This window comes from Gobius niger, assembly GCF_951799975.1.
Source record: "Gobius niger genome assembly, chromosome: 13".
Taxonomy (NCBI): domain Eukaryota; kingdom Metazoa; phylum Chordata; class Actinopteri; order Gobiiformes; family Gobiidae; genus Gobius; species Gobius niger.
Genome location: NC_136864.1, coordinates 9121251 through 9140608, shown reverse-complemented (window position 1 = coordinate 9140608; position 19358 = coordinate 9121251). Strand labels below are relative to the sequence as shown.

The 19358-nt window shown below is 38.7% G+C and overlaps 1 protein-coding gene and 1 long non-coding RNA gene across 2 annotated transcripts in view; one reads left to right on the top strand and one right to left on the bottom strand.

Moving 5' to 3' along the window:
- Positions 1-19358, bottom strand: part of LOC306973129 — a 268899-nt gene that overhangs the window by 169403 nt on the left and 80138 nt on the right. The window lies entirely within an intron of this gene.
- Positions 1-19358, top strand: part of col11a1b (collagen, type XI, alpha 1b) — a 185727-nt gene that overhangs the window by 99570 nt on the left and 66799 nt on the right. The window contains exons 32-39 of the mRNA XM_079569937.1: positions 6207-6260; positions 8024-8068; positions 9149-9202; positions 10687-10731; positions 12678-12731; positions 12872-12925; positions 16504-16557; positions 16813-16920. Coding sequence (XP_079426063.1) covers positions 6207-6260; positions 8024-8068; positions 9149-9202; positions 10687-10731; positions 12678-12731; positions 12872-12925; positions 16504-16557; positions 16813-16920 — 468 coding nt within the window. The remainder of the gene's footprint in view (positions 1-6206; positions 6261-8023; positions 8069-9148; positions 9203-10686; positions 10732-12677; positions 12732-12871; positions 12926-16503; positions 16558-16812; positions 16921-19358) is intronic.

Below are 19358 nucleotides of genomic sequence, written 5' to 3'. Positions count from 1 at the left end.
TCTCTGTGTGTCTTCCTCCCTACATCAGTCTCTCTCCCTCCCTATGTCAGCACTCAGCTTTAGCACTGATATGATGGGTCAGATACACCTACTCACACAGTATCCAGCGCGACAAGTCTCCTCTGGCTCTGCTCCGACTGTCAGCGTGCCCACAAATTAATTACATACCGCGGCAAATTATAGTTTGGGCTTAGGAACAGTAGAGCGAGAATGTGTCCAAATGTCTCTTTTGGTCTATAATAATCTCGTCTTTGTCGTATCCGAGGCAGTTTTCATCAGAAGCGTGTGTGATCTCATTGCTGAATCAAAATGTCAACTTTGAAAATCTTTCCTTTAACTTTCATGCTTATGGCTAATTAATATCTACAAGAAGAGAGAGAAGAAACAAGTTACAAAACAAACTAAAAACAATGGCGCCTTGTGTTGCTTAAGTGAAGACTATTTAAAAGATCTGTATCATGCTATTTTAGCCATTCCAAAGTAAACTATAGGCATTTATATGATATATATCGTAACTCTACCACTATGGAGCACTAATTTTTGTGATAAATATAAGTATTTTCTGTATTTTCCGAAAGACACAACGCTTCGATTCAGTTAACTCCGCCCCCTCTCTCCGCTCATACAACTTTACTGTAGTAAACACATCTGCAACACAGCTTCATAAATGGCTAACACACAAGCTAACACGCGTTTTGATTGACTCACCGCTCTGTCATGGCCGCTTCATCGGGTGTTTGCAATAACTGGACTCGCATTGGTTAAAAAAGTTAATCCACTTTGATTCTGGCGAAGGTTCACCAAACATCCATCAAGAGAGAAAAAAAAACACTATTTTGGCTGATAGTCGCCGAATCCCGGAGAGAAAAAACAACTTCCGACGAGTGGCCTCTTCTTTGGCAGGTTGAATAAAGTCCTCGTAGCATAACTGGCTTTTTTCCCCTCCATGACATTATCGTTAAGTAAGAAAAAAGAACAGGCGTGTCCAGAGTAGGTTAGAAAGAGCTCCATCTTCACAGCTTGATTCAGGAGGATTGCTTAGAACTGCGTGAATGAAACCAAAAAACACTGTGTTTTTGATAAGAAAATAGCATGACAACATGGTTTAAAGCTCCAAAAAGTCTATTCTGCATGATACAGCCCATTAAAGGGACTATACAGAGTTTACAAATGTTAAAATTATGCATTCTCCTCCCCCTGCATGTTCCAGCCATGTCCTATGGTGTAGAACTGCCTCTAAAATCCTGCACTGTCACTCAAAACGTTGTTACTTCGGGTCCGAATTGCCGTCATGCACGAGCTTAATATAGACAGTGCAGTTACACGTATGACCTGAGGTGGCAGTAGTGAGTATAAAATGCCCAACTTGCATTTAGCCCCTTTAAGACAAACGCAGAGGATTACGGATCACAGCAACGTGTACCAGAGGAGTCCACTCTTCTGAACTCTCCTTCATAACTTTCCTCATAGACGTCGTGATGCAAGAAAAAAGACTAAAAACTACTCGTATCCAACATTTCTCCTCTATCGAAGTGTCAAATTTTGGTGGCTGGCATTTTAAACAAATGAGTCAACAAACCTAATTTGTGAAAACACTCAGACTGCAGCTTATTTACAACGGTCTCTGCAGCTCTGAAGTCATTGTCCTTTTGGAGCACTCACAAATGACAAAACTTTGGAAGAGGCAATGAGTTTGTCTTGACTTTATTCAAAGTAGCCAAGTTTACTTTCTAAACTGGAGTATGTGAAGTCCTTAGTTTATTCCTTTTGAATTCATAAAAAACTGTGACTCAGAGACATGGCTTTAAAGTCGAGTGTTGACTGTTTCAACTTATAATGAGGGAACTTTCTTTATCTGCAGATTTATTTGACACTCGTGAAAACCCGCTTCTTAAATTACCCCGCATCACTTTATTCAGCGTTTATTTATCGCAAGTTTATTTACCACATAGTTGCTTGTTGTCTCTGTGGCAAAACTTACAGCCATATTCCGTGACATTTCACCCAATAACTTAAAACACGAGCGTTAATGTCTTCACAAGTGCTTTGTTGGTGACAATTACCTAGAAATAAATAAGTAAAAGCATTAGGGACGCACTGATACGATGCTGGTATCAGATTTCGGAGGCGAAATATGATATCTGGTATTGACTACAAATATCCCATACTGATCCGATACATGCTTTAAAGTGATAGTCTGTAAGCTTGCAAAGTGAGGAGAGAGTGAAATTTGACAGTAAATTCCTCCCACCAAAAAGCCCTTCTTATTTTGCAAAATGAGGAGAGCAGGAACAGGATTTTCGAAAGTAAACGATCAAGCTCCTCCCCCTCCCTCCTGATTGGACCTGCCAAGCTTATTCACGTCTCATTGGTCAACACGGGAGGATACTAGACTCTGATTAGCTGTAGATATCCGGGAAATGTAACCTGTGAAAACTTTACAAATTAAAAATATATGTATATTTGTAAACCAGGTGGTCGATTTTACACATATTATAATTTTTTAAAAATATTTAGACTTCCAGACTATCACTTTAAAAACACAACTTTCATTGACTAAATCTCGGTGAACTTGGTCAGACTGTGTCATTTTGAAGCTCAGAACCTGGAGAGTTAGTTTTAGACCCATTGTTTTAACCTCCACAAACCTATTTTTAATTGCCATGTAAAATTCAGCGGCTAGCAACAGTATGCTAATGCTAGCGGCAGCATGCTAATGCTAACGTAAACTAATCAAAGCTGGAATAGAAATCTTGATTGGATCAACAACAACAACAAAATTGCCACTTCTGGAGCCACTTCTGTTTTATTTTAGTTTATGAAATACTGTTAAAGAGACTATACAGAGTTTAAATTAAGTATCTTCCTCCCTCCACATGTTCCAGCAATGTCCTAATGTGTAGAATGAGCTCAGACCTGTTCACCACAACTGCCTCTAAAATCCTGCACTGTCACTCAAAAAGGTGTTACTTCGGGTCCGAAGTGCCGTCATGCACAAGCTTAATATAGAAGCTGCAGTTACACGTAAGACCTGAGGTGGCAGTAGTGAGCATAGAATGACCAACTTGCATCTAGTCTCTTTAAAGCATAATTAATGTAACATATGTGTAATGATCAGATCACTTTATGTGAGTTATTTGTATTAATAGCCTGTTCTATACCCAAGGATAATTAGTGTAGAAAAGTCCAGTGATCCTTGTGTAATGTTTTTTTCCCATTACTTTATTCATAGATAGTCTCGTTGGCAAGAAAATATAACAGTTTATTGATTTGACACTGGAAAAAAAGAGGACCCTTAACTTTTTCATTCACAGCAGCCACTTTAAAGAAAGTCTCTATCTGACAAGCAGACACTCAAACCCCCCAGTATCGGTATTGAAAGAAAAAAAGCTGGATCGGTGCATGTCTAAAATGCATCACCACAGAGTGAACATACAAAAGATGTCATAAAAACCACTGACAAAACAGAAGTGAAATTATATATACATAAACAAATAAACTAAATAAACTAGACAATAAATATTTTAAAAGGAACTTATTTGCTTTGACTACAAATGACCAGCTTTGAATAGAATAGGTCCTCTCCCATCTCTTGCTCTTGAAATATTCATCAGTGCAGCTTTAAATTATCTATTGTTTGGCTTTTTTCTTTCATGTGTTTTATTTACTGCGAGTTATTTTGTTTTCTTTGCTCCATAAGGTAATAAAAACCAACATTGTCCCCGTGCGGTTCAGGGTCACAGTGCGCTTTTGGCTCGGGCCCTATCCCCCGGTCGATCGGCCCAACGCCTGAATCATCCCCAACGCTTGTATTTCTGGACGGCTGCGCCCCATCAGTCTCTGTTAACAGCTTTCCCACGCCGTTAATTCTGGACGGGCCGCTCGCAAAAGAGCTTCTGTGGACGCGCTCTTATCTCTACGGCACAAGTCGCCCCCTCGGTTTGACCATAACCGCAAATCTGTGAAAAAACAAATTAGCCAACGCCACGCAGCTCCCGTCATGCTTTCTCCATTCCAGCCACGCTTCTCTTTTTTTTTTTTTTTCATGCTTTTGCCCTATCTGTATCCATGCATGCATATAATAAATGTGCTCTGGAGTTTATACAGCGCATAAAAAGTGTATATGACCTTGCTATAAAGGGGAGGCTAACTGAACATAAACCTGTATTATTTAAATCGAGTGTACACTTGCTAATGCTCTGTAAATGAGGTGGCTCTTCACAAGGGCAAGGTGCTTGTTCATTCATCAATGCCCTTTGAGCTCTTAGCATTACATTTACAAAATAGATCTTTTATTACGTTGTAACAAAATGCAATGAACTCACTTGAATGTAAATGACCGACACTTCTCAGGGCATAAGATACAGCTCCATAAGGGCACAGTATTTACATGTTGTTGACCTACTTTGTACTATTCACTTAAAGCCACACTGTGGAGCATTTCAGGTTATATGTAGTTTTGTCACTTATCTTCTAATGTTTAACAGACTGATATTTAAAAGTCAAATTTAATTTAAATAGTGATTTGATTTAAAGCAGTACTAAGTAACTTGTTTACCTTAATAAATCCTTTTCGTCATATTTCTGGGGGTAATACAAGTGTTAATGATGTGATCGGGGGGTCTTTCATCTCCCCCATGGTGTCTCTGGCCAGAAAAACATAATTGCAACTTGACTGCCACCGGACCAGAGCCACCAATACACACTAATGGAATCATGAATAAAAAGCTAACAGGGTAAAGCTAACTGCGGGCTAGTGTCACTTTAAACAGTAATTACAGCCAAGTTTTGGGGAAATAAATATTTCCATTGTGTAATGGGATGTACAATATCCCTCTTTCCCTTTGTCTTTTCTGTCAGCGTAGTATTTACTCTCACGGACAATTAATAAGTTAAAAAATCGCAGCTTGCTACGACACCTGCAGTTGCGCTTGTGGCCTCCAGGGGCAAGAGTTGCCCACTTTTTGTGGCTTTTTTTGCTGCAATTTCATCTTGTTTTTGTCACTTTATTGTTGCGTTTTCATCACATTTTCGCCACTTTTTCATCGCTTTTTTTGTCATGTTTTAGTTAATTTTTGTTTTCATCTTCATTTTCGAAAATCTGCTCGGTTAAAGCTGGGATTAAGGGATTCAAATATCAGTCTGTTTAACATTTGAAAATAAACTTATTGTAATTTGGTGTTACTGTCATTTTTTTTAAGTTGGTTCACAAAAAAGGTCTTTCAGTGCAAGAGCAACTAAACTATCGCAATATTCTGTTTCAAGAACCAAACGTTTGTCTAATGCTCATCTAGACATATTTACAAAGTAAGTCTTTTTTAATAGTCATTTTAATTGGTCTTTACAGAGCTATAATTTGGTCACACTGTCAAAAGCCAATGCCTGTACACATAGTAATTGCATTTTATACACAAGTACTTGAAAATATCAGATTTCAGTGCAGGAACAGGCCAATTTACATACAACCTTGCTTTATTCTGTGAGAGGTTAACAAGCCTTTAACCCGTATTATTTACATGCGCTCTGGTGTTGGCTAATGCGGCGCAAGGTGACTCTTCACGAGGCTAAGCTGCTGTTCTGTTCACCCAGGCACTTTTAACCGAGGGGCTATATTTGCTCATCTGGCAACGTCAGTGCTAACAGAGGGCACACACTGTTAAAGCCTAATCATTTAACTGGCCATGGGCATCAAAGTGGAGCTACTATTTACTCGCTTTTGACAGAAGTTTGGAGTGAGAGATGTTGCTGGATAAAATGAGGTCATTTAAAACTTTTGACCTTGAGCAGTCATGCACTTGATGATCTCAAAACGTTTATTTTATAGTATAATGTAGTTTTTGTTAATAATAATACATTGTACAAAGAGCCCATCAGCCCTAGATTAAACTTGCTACATCTTTCTATCATGACGCTATATTTTTACTTTATAGGGCTGCACAATATTTCATAACTGACTTGAATATTGCAAAAATGAAATGCAATATTATGTTTCTCTTGGTGACATGGATATTGCGTCCCCTATTATTATGATAACAATAATTTATTGAGCAGCCCATTACAGTCTGTCAAATATTACAATGCCTCATGTCGTGAAGCTTCTGCAACAATGCTCCCTCTGTTCATAAATAAATTGTCCTTGATGGTTCAGAAACCGTAAGCTTTATCTAATGCCCGTATTTGACCGTATTCTGCTTTTGTCTCTACAGGGCTCCACCGGTTTCAATGGATTCCCTGGAGCTAACGGAGAGAAAGGAGCAAGGGTAAGCCGCATGATCCACGCAATAAATTATATATTGGATGTCTGGGTAGACCCCGCATCAACATCAATACCTTTCACTACAAAAACTTTAATAAGAAATGATTTTTGCATGCCATTTTTTTTATAACTAGAGGGTAAAAGGACCAAAGCTTGGATGAAGTGCATGTTATTTACAATCCTTATACTATTATGTCAGTTTACCTTTTAAGAAGCCTATCCTAAGCCTGGATAAATGCACCAACAGCAAGAGCACAAGTCAAGTATACCGTTTATCATCGCCGTACTTCTCCAAGTTGGGCCTCGTTTGGCCCAGTTCTAGCATGACGCTGGTTACTGGCTAAAATCTGGTTTAGTCATGGTTTAGTCCTGATTTAGACTTGGTTTAGACCTAGTTTAATCATGGTTTCATGTTTAATCATAGCAGTGTTAATTTTGGCGACTAAAATATTAGGTAAAACAAACAAGGTCTTAGGTCTTTCTAAAAGAACCTTAAAAAACTATGTTTGTTATCAAGAAGACATAATGAATGAAATAAAATTAAATATTTAGTCTTAATTTAGTCAAAGTGATATTTTTGCTGACTAAAATTGGACTAAAACCAAATAAAAAGTTTTCATGAGACTAAAACTATAACATAAATGTCCATATATTTCAGTCGACTAAAATAAGACTAAATAAAAATGAAAATGAGAGACTAAAATCATCCAAACTTCCATTGACAGTCTGAAAGAGCTTCATATCATGTAAATTCACTGTCAAAGGAAAAGCTCTGAGCTTTGTTCATGTGGGAGAAGCTCCATGAAGCAGAGGACCTTGATCATAATGAATATTATAATGCAAAGTCGACTAAATTTGTTTTAAATTTAGTTGACTACATTTACTTGCAATTTTAGTCGACTAACTAACTAACTAGCTAACTAACTAAAATTGAAGAATTTTTTTTTGACTAAAATTGAATTACATTTATTTATACAATGTGTTGACTGAATCATAGCGTGAATCTGGTTTAGTGACTGTTTTGTCAGGGATTAGATTTGTTTTAGACAATTCCTTGCTTAGATCTAGTTTAGATGTTGTTTAATCTTCTGACCAAGTTAAGAGGTTTTGGAAAGGCGACCGTTTTCCACGCGATATTTCATGTGAAAAGTTTGAAACTAATACTCTACAAAACTAATACTTATTGTAAAACATTTCATCATCCACCCATTACTTTGTAATTTGGAAGCCATTCGCGATACTTCCACCCAATCTCCGCTTTACCTTTTACAGTTGTACTTTTAAGCACACCTCGGCTGGCCTCGAATAGCCCCGTTTAGTCTAAGAACCCCGGCTTATATCGAACCTCGCCTGCGCCTGTCTGCCGCGAGGTCCCTCCTGAAGACTTTTAAATTAGTTTTTTAGCCCGACTGAAGGTGAGCGCGGGTAATGTTGACAACACAAGACCTCCGACAGACATAAAGATCGACATCACCTCCCTCTCCAACCCACCCCTGACAACCCCCCCACCCCCTCCGCGCTCCTCCTGACGGCCTACTTCAACCTGTCAAGCGCCTCTGGGCCACCACTTACCGGAACAATTTCATTATTTATTTTGGCCTATCTATTTTATATCCAAGACTCGCACGCCCTTTTTAGCACTCGTCTCTGTCTGATCTCTGAGTGTATTAGTTATTAGGAGATTGGAAAAGGAGATGGAAAAGCTTTAAGTGTTGCCAATGAGATGCTTTTATTAATAAATACATTTTATTTCTTTGACTTTTCCAGGGAATTGGTGGCAAGCAGGGCCCGAGAGGACAGCGTGGACCGACGGTAAGCAAGTCTGTACCTATGGTTTTTTGCCACGTGACAGCCACAGCCACTATTTTTACTTTACCTTGATGCTAATGTAAACAAAACTTCTAAAGAGAGAGGAATTCACTGCTTAAACTATTGTTACATTTTCACTCTCCGCTGTCAGATGGGACTACAGGGATTACTACAATCACAGGATTGGTACAGGCGGCAACACGTCATACAAGGGGACGTGGCCTAGCCGAGGGGGAAGAAAACCTCCCACAATTTTTCACTCTTTTTACCCATTTTAAACATATTTATCACACACCAATAAAGTCAAGCCAAAATCAGGTCCATATGGATGTTTTTCTTTTACAGCAAATTCTTCAGTTGAAGCAAGAAACGGCACTTGTCGCTAACTTTAGCATATGTAGCATGAAGCTAACTTTAGCTTCCTGGTTAGCATTTTCCGTTTTTCAAGTATTTATGGGGTTTCACTTAACCTCCGTCAATATGGACACGCTGCATGTCATTTTGAAGTACAAAATCTGGAGAATTAAATCGCTGAGTTGGTTTTAACCTTCACTACTATATTATTGATGGCTGCGCAAAATGCCGCGGCTAGTAACAATATGCTAATGCTAACAACACCTAATCAAAGCTGGGACAGAAACTATGATTGGATCACCTAAAGTAATAAAATCAAACCGTCCAGTGCTGGAGCGGCCAAGTATTTGTTTTTACAGGATAATAGACCAGACATTTGGAAAAATCGACATCAGCCCATTAACATCCCAAAATATCAGCATCGGCCTTAGAAAATACCCTATCGGTCGGTCTCTACTTAAAACCTGGCAATATTATTTGTACTTTCTATACTTAAAGAACCACTGCAGTGGGAGATTCACGATGTGCTGATAAAAAGAAATGAATGAAGCCATCTATCCGTCTATAGAAATAGGTTGTTTTCCAATTAAATATATGACGGAACAGCATAATGGCCTTACCTTTAGGTGCAGACATGTTGGAAATTATTGCTAAATGCTCTTTGTATGGTGGTCGCTGTTGAAAGAAGCTTGGCGTGCTCTTTAATGCGTTGCTTTATCTCGCCTGTAGGGCCCCCGAGGAGGTCGCGGAGCCAGAGGACCCACAGGAAAACCAGGACAAAAGGTGAGAGCAGAAAACTTCTACTGAATTAAAGCCACTAATCATTTGGCCTTTGGTCTTGAATCATAGAAATACTTTGAGTTCACACTAAAGAGAGATACGTTTGTCAGATGTACAGCCACTGTGACACAAGGCTGTAATGTCTGTATTAGCTCTCAGTCGTCCAGGCGTTTTCCAGCATAACAAAGGTTTTACAGAAGTATTTAAACAAATGTCACAACTTTTTAAAAACTTTTGGAACTATAAATGCCCCATGCTTAAGTTAAGTGAGTGGAAACATCAGGGTGTTTGTGTAAGATATAAATTATCCACAAATTTCCCATTGTAGTAGAGGTTTTCAAAGCCATCGACTGGACTGTGCGGTTTGAATTGAGGACGTAGTTCAGGTTTCAAAAAAGCATTTAACCCTCTTAACACCTGCCTTAACCGAGTGCATTTTCTCCAGTTTGCAAAATCTTAAAGCTTCTTGACTGGAGTTTACAGCAATTGCATTTGAAAGCTAAGACTTACAAAGCTGATCATGACTTTTTTGTCACGTTGTCGCTTTGTTTATGTCACGTTTTTGCAGCTTTTTGTTGCTTTTTCATCACTTTTAAGCCGTGCTTTTTTTGTTGCTTTGCCGGCACATTTTTGTCTCAATTTTGACACTTTTTTCAAGAAGCTTTTAGATTCGGGTAATCCCAAACTGGAGAAATGCACTCGGTTAAGGTGGGGGTTAAGAGGTTAAACGAACTCTGCCAAAATCAAGACCTAAAATATCATTAACAGCATCATATTTGATTCCAGTGAGCATTAAATCTGCTTCAATCAACTTTATTTACTTTCTATGTTCAGTGAAAATACAAAATTCATGGTCGAAAAGGTTCATCAAATGGTTTAGCTGAAATGTTGTATGAATATTCTTTCAATTGTACGTTGGCTTGTTAACCAAAAGCTGCCTGTTGTGTCCAATGTCTCCAAGTGTTCCTAATTAAATACATATAAAAAATGTTTACAAATCTTTAGGGGGGAATGCATGGATCTTTTCCAATTGTGGCAATAGAATAAAATTTAATTTGACTTGCTGCTATTTGGAAAAACCTTGGAGTGAAACTGGCCTAGTGCAAACAAGAATGATGTGGAGCTCCAGAACATCCTCGACTCATAACAACCCAGTCCAGTTGACGACTTTGAAAACATCTACTGCGATGAATATGAGGAGAGAAGGGAATCTGTGCTGTAAGTCACAGAACACGGCCACATTTTGCCTGCACTTTAGTTTATTCTTAACAACCTCTCAAGCCAGGCCGGTGCTTTTACACACTGTGCTCGAAAAGCCAGTTGAATTGATTGGAGCTAATTACATTGATGTTTTAAAACTTTCATCCATTCACACGGTCTCGTAAAGTGCAGCGTAGTGTTTTATCATTCGTATCTCGTAGTTGTGCTGCTTTGACAAACTTTGACGGCGGATCCCTGATGTGTTTTTTGCTGTTTTCTCTCCTCAGGGCAACGCCGCGAACGACGGACCACCCGGCCCGCCTGGAGAGAGGGCGAGTACCACCGCGCTTTTATCACCGCATTTTGAAACGGAGCCCAAGCCACACCAGTGACAGGCGGCTGAGCTAAAGTTTAGAGCTCAACTTCACAATATGTTTGACGGATAGTGTTTTAAGAGGTTTTATTTCAAACTTTAGCAAAACCCCAGGGGGAATAACACTGGAGGCTCTGTTCTAGAAACTATTTAGATCACACAGAATCCCCAAAACAATCACATATTATCATAAAAGCTCCTGAAAGCTAATCTGTATTAGATGCTCAACAGGTTTGTCGATTTTCAGCGCAATAAACAAATTCAAGAATTAACTAAAGAACTAAATAGCATGGTACTAACATGGAAAGAAACAGGATACACTTATTTCAAAATAATATCATTAATCATAAACCTAACCTGGTATTAAAGGTGCATTATGGGACTTTTCATGTGGAGAAAAGACCTTCATATTTGTGCATATTTGACCTTTCAGTGACCCAGTGGCTGTATGAGTGGTTAGCCTGGTGCTGGTGCTTTTACTTTCCTCCACAGTGGTCTCTATGAGGCTCCAGGATCTATTGTGTTTAGAGTTTCTGGTAGGTTTTCATCACTGATGGACTCCCTCAATAGAAAACCGACAAAACAATTGATCCTGGGGCATTGTAGAGACCACTGTGATCGAAAGACCATTAAAGCTGGTGTACCTAATTTTTTAATTTAAATTAAAAAATTCTGTGGTTTTGGTCCAAACACATTTCCAGCTCTCACAATCCCTCCTGCATATCCAAATTGTTCAAGGAAATTAAGTATTATGCAAGTTTCACACCCATGCACAGCTTCGAGCAGTGCATGGGTGTAAAAAATAAACCCCAAAATAAACGTCACCAATTTAGATTATTATTTTATCTTCCATCACTCCATAAACATTTAGGGGAAGACATAGGACCAAGGTCTGTTATTTGCTGTGTTTACAATATACTCTTAGGTGATAAAAATAAATGTACTCTACAACAACAAAAAGACAAGTACTCTAGCTTTAATACAAAAAGGTCAATTACACACAAAGTTGCATAATGCACCTTTAAAGGAACAGGCCACGTTTTTCCATACTGAGATATGTTCTTACCTGAGCTTAGACAAGTTGATGTGCAATAGTCTGGTCTTTTTTTATGTGCCCATGAAAGAGCTTGGTCGCTTCTAACTTCACCCCGTTTGGAGCTATAGGAATATACTGGGAGATGCCAAATGCTAACAACATCTTTGGTCTTTTTGCGTGACTGAGGGCACAAAGTTCTTCCATACTGTGATATGTTCTTACCTGACCTTAGACGAGTTTATACGTACCTGTCTGGTCTGTGTGTGCCTGTGGAAGAGCGTGGTAGCTTCCAACTTTACCCCTGTTTGGAGCTATAGGAATATACTGGGAGAGGCCAAATGCTAACAACATCTATGGTCTTTTTGCATGACTGAGCACACACACAAAGACCAGACAGGTACACATTAACTCGTCTAAGCTCAGGTAAGAACACATCTCAGTATGGACAAATGGTGGCCTGTTCCTTTAAGATGGTATGTTCTTTACTTGAATTGATGAACTTTCATTGTTTTTCGTGATTTTGACTATAGACGGTTCAGATACACCTAGCCCCTGTTCTTCTCTTGTTTACCATTTTTATTTTACTCTTTGATCTAAGCTGGTAAAGGCTACACAATACACCCATTTAGGAACTCTCTCTGAAATATTTTCCCTCTAAACTTTAGCCTTTTATCTTTTAATGTGTCCTTTTCCTCCATATCAAACAAGGCATGCTGTAACACTGGCTCGCATAGAGTGTCGAGAGCAAACCAAGCACATTTTGTCAAGTTTGAGTAGGAATAATCTTTTAAAATGGCTATCCCCTTTTCCCATTTTAGATTGGACATTGTATTTTAACATTTTTTTCCTTTTGACTCTTTTGATTCCAGGGACCTAGTGGACCTCAGGGACCTGTCGGCTTCCCTGGGCCTAAAGGACCCAACGTAAGTGGCACCTGTCAAGGCACACTGCTAATTAACACTACACGCTGACAACTTTCACCAAAATCTCATCAAATATTCATGCAAAAAATGTGATATGGGGATTTATGCTTTTAATTTACCGCCGTGTCTGCTACTCCCAGGGCCCAGCGGGAAAAGACGGACTGCCCGGACATCCCGGACAGAGAGGAGAGACTGTGAGTAACATAGTCAGAATGTGTCAGTCATTCAAAAGAGCACCCATGTATGATATTAAACAAAGCACATATCTTTACTATTATTGATTGTGAAACATTAACAGGAATTCTAATGTGCAATGTGTGCCTGAGAATCTGAATAGAAGCACCGGGTTCGCGTTTGTCGTTTGATCAGACAGACAAATGATATAGTGTAATATGCAAATTCAGAATCGGGTATTTCTGTCAAGGTCTGCGGAGTGAGCTCTGCACGCTCAAGTGGAAAGGAGATGAAAATACAAAGTAAAGAAAGCTCCCGTCTCTTGCTTCTTGCTCACTTAGTGAAATGCCTCGGTCAAGCCTTCATCCGGTATGGTATAATGAAAAATGCCATAAAAGGCAAAGTACTTTTTAATATCTTCAAAAAAGAAATGTCAGGCTGCATTGGTTCTTTGATATCTGGGGATTTTTCTACCTGGATGTTTGAACATTCTTGTCTAATTAAACCAGAATCTGGGCAGTTTTTAGTAGTGACTGGGAGCGATTTCTAACACCTGTATACTGCGGAGTGTCTCTGCCCACTTTAACCTCTTAAAGTGATAGTCTGTAAGTTTGCAAAGTGAGGAAAAATACAGTGAAATTTGCCAGAAAGCTCTCTCAGCTTTGCAAAATGAGGAGAGCAGGAACATTTTTTTCTAAAAGTAAACAATCAAGCTCCTCCCCCTCCTGATTGGACGTGACTGGCTCGTCTCATTGGTCAACGCGGGAGGATACTAGACTCTGATTAGTTTCTGAGATCCGGGAAGGAGAGACTTTACAAAAAATAATATACTTTTTTTTTTTTTTACTTTACATCAAAATGCATAAGCAGGTGGTCAATTTAGCATAATTTATGACACTTGTAGCACATTTAGACTTCCAGACTATCACTTTAACCCCCACCTGAACCGAGCACATTTTCTCCAGTTTGGTATTACCTCAATCTAAAAGCATCTTGAAAAAAGCGTCACAATAGCGACGGAAAAGTAACAAAATCACAACTAAAAAGTACCAAAAAACAGAAGAAAACACGACAAAAAAGCATCATTAAAGAAAAAAAAGCCAAAAGAGCAAAAAAAAAATACAAAAATGCTTCAAATATTTGACAAAACGCAGCGGCAACGTAACAAAAAAGTAGGTCTTAGCTTCCAATGGAGCCGTTACATTAGCCTGTAGTCTGTACGCTCTCCTGCCAAGAAGCTTTTAGATTTGGGTAAAGCTGAACTGGATAAAATGTGCTCAATTAAGGCATGAAGTCGAGTCACAAACTTAAGCTCTGGAGAAGGGACATTAGTCTGAAAATGTATAATAATAATAAAGTATATTTGCCCATTTTTACCTAAATATATGGCACCAAGAAACAAAAGTATTCCAATAACTGCTCTAAGAAGCACAATTTAGTCAACAGTTTACAAATACGACTCTCTGAACATCATTTCTACCCACCTCTGTTTTTTTTCCACATTTAACATTTGCTCCTATTTAGTTCAACGGCACTATTTCTCCTCACTCGGTTTCCTTCTGTGATTGGCCAAACATGAAAAAGCTCACGCAGGCGACAGCAGCTGCAGCATACAAAGTGACAGTGGAAGTAACACATCAGCGGGATCCAAATTAATCTTCTGAAGTTCACCGGAGCAGAAACGATTGAGAGCCTCACATATTTATATGTTGACATATTTGCCTAATTGAGAGCAGCAGTGATCGGACTGTATATGAGGCTTTATGAAGTTGTGGTAAACATCCACATTTTAGTTTGTAAAGTGAGGGTGTATGGATTTGGCAGCGCTTGCATAGTTTGGACGCTAAATACTGCATTTCTCACGTTAAGGGGTACAATTGTTTGGAGCTTTTTCCCCACAAAACAGTTTAGTCCCAAAAGATTTGCTTATTATTTTGTCGTGCTAGTTGTTGCCAGCGATCTTGGAAGACAACTCTGTATTGTGCGCATTCAGCTGGTCAATTATAATAAAATTACCACTGGTAAGTAAAAGCTTTGGAAAGAATCTATTCTCACACAGCTTTGTATGTTTTGACTCCCTGGTAAGATTTTGGAGAAAACAATTTGATAATTTCTTTAGTTTAGTCAAAACTACAATTTCTACATTTGTGCCTTTCTCATACTAAAAACGAATTGTATCCACACTCACATATTTTGTGCTATATGTGATACAAATGACCTTGACAATGGTCTATTATCATAATATCAGAGCCACACTTTTTTCAGGATTTGATAAGAATCAATCCTTTTCATTTTGTACTGCTGAATCGCACAACAGTTGCCTCATAGGGCGTCTGAAGAATTCCTGACTTGATCAAACAAAGAACAGCTTGAAAAGCTACAATGAGACAGAATCGGAAAAGAATGTGAAGGCTGCCACAGGAGAGCAGCGCTCAGTGCTGCTGGTGATAAACCACGTCTCAGTCAACCTCTTTTTTTAATAGACGACGCCCTCTCGCCAGTGGCAGAGTCACATAGCACCGCTTCGCTTCGAGAAACGCAGCCCATGTAGGCGGCAGATCAGGCCCACAGTATCTATGTAAAATAGACAAGTAAATGCAAAGTCCAAATGAACAGTCGACAGTGAAGCAGCGGATAGTTTCCCAAGACGTCTCCCGTCCCTACACTCTCCCGATTGGAAAAAAAAAACCCTCCAAAATACAGTGAGAGAAAAGTGAAACCTTGAGAAGATCCACATTAAAGAAAAGATCAGATCTGGGTAGATGGCAGTCCCTCTGAAGTCTGTGGAGCTAACGTCCAGTCATTGCTGGAGCTTCAGGATATACAGGGGAAGGGTAAGGGACTCATCCAGGCTGGAATGTCTGGATGTCCAAGTCAGACATTGATGGGGTCGGTTAGTCATCACTAGGGCATAGAGCAGCCATGTATCTGAAACAAGCTTGTCCCCAGAGGAAAGTGGGACAGGACGATGAATCGTGACAGTATTGGTCAAAACGTTTATGCAAAACATAATATATATAATATTGTTAACCCTACAATTTCAATGTTTATTATTACAACTGGCTCATGGTAAACGCATTAGATTTGCCTTACTACAATTGACTTTGAACTGCAGTGGAAGAAATCAATAGTTTACAATACAGTATATGCTGTTTTTGCCTGAAGCAGAGACTCACTGCGATCGTGTGCTACTGGGAGAACTTCTTTCACTCCCACGAACAATCTTTAAAATTTGTTTGGCAGGTCATTCACAAAGAAATATGTCTAGAGCAAGAGCATTTGTTGCAGAGTTGACATTTTACTGGAACTAGGACAAAGCAAGATATGGAAAAGAAATGAGAGCAAATACTTGGAGTAGGATCCATGTTATAAATACGCCCACAGCTAAAGACTCCCTGACTTTTAGCTCCACAGAGACAGATAACTTCCCACAGAGGCGCTCTTTTGTGTGATTTTGTTTTAAAATTCATCACAAACTTCATGCTTTGGCTTATAAGCTTTACCCCATCATTTACTTTCATTTGATCTTTGATTAGGAATCTAAAAAAAGGATTGTATGTAGATCGACTGGTTAATGCCTGACCTTTTCCTTCCTCAGGGTTTCCAAGGAAAGACCGGACCCCCAGGACCTGGTGGAGTGGTCGGGCCACAGGTAACGCATTAGATTTGTTTCCCATAATCCTTATATAGCTCAGTATAATTTCATAGTAGTTGCTGTAGCTCCATTGGACGAGCCTCATAAGTTATTTCATTGTTTATGAGAGTTTCTTAACATAAATGCTAAACCAAAAATGTGCATTAAAATCCTCTGAAGCATTCATATAATGTTTAGAAGACGTTACAACAAATAAACTAACAATGCTCTTACAAGAAGGTAGCTTTACTTAAAATGTATTGTCTTCTATAGGGTCCCACAGGAGAGACAGGCCCCAGTGGAGAGAGGGGTCACCCAGGAACCCCTGGTCCCCCTGGTGAGCAAGGTCTGCCTGGAGCTGCTGGCAAAGAGGGAGGAAAGGTAAAGACTGTTGTCAAACTTGTTTTTAAAAGAATAACTACAAAATTACACCCACAAACCTTATTCTTTAGATAGTTTTCTATCCAGCCTTTTTCAGAAATCTCACTTGAAAACATATCTGTTAAAGTGTGTTTCTCACTGTAAAACACAAGTAGAAATGGCTTCATAATATTTTTGCAACTTGTGGTAGCAAACTTTTCTCAGAGTTTATGCTTTCCCCACCGACATACCAATGATCTCCAGCCCAAGCTCCAGCTACTGATCTGCTAGATAAAACTTTAAGTTGAAATAAATAGTGTAATAGCGCATGAGGCTTAAATGATGAAGATGACCTCCCATTGCAAAGTGGTTTATTTTTTTGTCCAACAAATACAAGACATAATAGTCAAACAACATCTATATCCTTCTAATTTGTGACCGAGGGGTTTAGGCTGAAGTTAAACTTATTTTGCCTAACACCATGTATGTTTTAAGTCAAGCTTTTGCAATTAGAGACAAAGGTGGTTTACTCCACACACTTCTTATTTTGAACAGGTGGGTATTTGCAAAACCAGTGTTTCTTTATTCAATGCAACATTTTGACCAGTCTTTTAGAGGGACAAAACATTACATTATCCACATCAGCAATAACATGTGTTACAGAGGAGACTCATGTTTTCTTGCCATTTCTGGTCGACCAATCTTAAGTTGTCCTTCGGCATTTCACATAGATACGTAGATACAGTTATACATTCTCGATTATAGTTGACCAGGTGGGAGGAGTTTATGGTTGCTAGGTAACGGAGCAGCGTATAAATAGTTGAGCAGTCAGTGAAATAAGCATTTGGGCAGTTGCTGCCTCTGTGTTTGAGGTGGGTTAACATGATATATTTGAAAGCTAGTACATTTTTTTTAGTATAATTACACATGACATTAGTTGCTGTTGTGGCTCTATTTATTGTCATCTAAGCTAAGCTAATGTATGAAATGTAATTTATGTTTAACTAGTTACAAAGTAACTTTGACCTTTTTAACATATTGAAGCCACAATAAAACTGCCCTTTGTGTCGCCCATATATGGTCTTGTTTGTAATCAGTTAAGGGGGAAAACAATGGAGAAGATTGGAGAAAATATAAACTTGGAATAAAAATATAAACTTTCTCTTAATTATTCAACAACACTTTAGCAAGTACTGAATTATGATATGGATTCTACTAAATAAAGATACAAAGACATGGGGAGGAGCAAAGCGGTTTAACAGCCCATAAATACATAAAAAACTGAATGCTAACATGATGCTTCATGCTAGCATCGGGCTAATGTTAACGGTTAGCTAGCGATAGCTACAACTGCCATTTTTTCACTTCTACTGAACAATCTGCCGGATCCTACAATCCCCTAATTGAGTTGGGGATTGTTATGTCATACCGCTAAGCATTATGGGATTAGAAGCAATTGCAAACTAATGGAGATTTTAAAAGTTTCTTGGACACCACTGTGAGTTAGATGTATTTGACAGCAGTAACTCAGCAGCTAGCAGAGCTGTTCCACAGCTATTTTCTCCACTTTTTATACTGTTTTTAGCTAATGTTAGTCAATGGAAATGTATGCTAACAGCTGCAAAGATGGCGGATCTCCATGGTAGCTGTGGAATTTCCCGAACTCCATAAATTGATTTCAGTTTAATATTCCAGAGCTCGATATTTTTCCACAGAAGTACATTTACGCCGCCTTTTAAATGTTTTTGATTATTTTGTCGTCCAAGTCTTTTCTGAAAACCCCAGTGCCCCTAAGGCTATATCCACTCTCACTATGTTTGAAAGTCCTCTGAATATAAACAAATCAATATTTAAACCTTTTTTTTTTGTTGGGCAACAGGTTAAAAACTGTGCAAAGAAGGGGGCGTGGCTTCGCCAAGGGGGAAAATAGAATCTTTAGAGAAACACAATTTTCCACTCTTTTCATCCATTTTCTGGTGGAATATGAACTTATTTATCACACATAAATAAAGTAAAGTGTAAATCGGGCCCATATGGATATTTTCTCACACCAGATTGTTCATATTGTTTTTTTTTATGTATTTATGGGCTGTTGAACCACTTTGCTCCTCTCCATGTCTTTGTAAACTATAAAAACTATATAAAAACTATATTCATAATTCAGCATTTGTTAAAGTATTTTTTTAATAATTTAAGAAAGTTTAGATTTTTTCTCCAAATTGTTTTCCCCCTTAACTGTTTTCAAACATGACCATATATGGGCGATTCCAGAGATGCCATCTGTATCTATTGATGTTTCTGTCCTGAATGCAAACTTGATGCACATATAAAGGTTATAATATTGGTCATAATACAGTTGATTCCATTGCAAGATTATGTTACTACCCATGCTTTCCAAGTGCATGTTTTCATTACTCAGTTCCACAGAAAGCACACATAAAACACCCCGCTAATGTTTC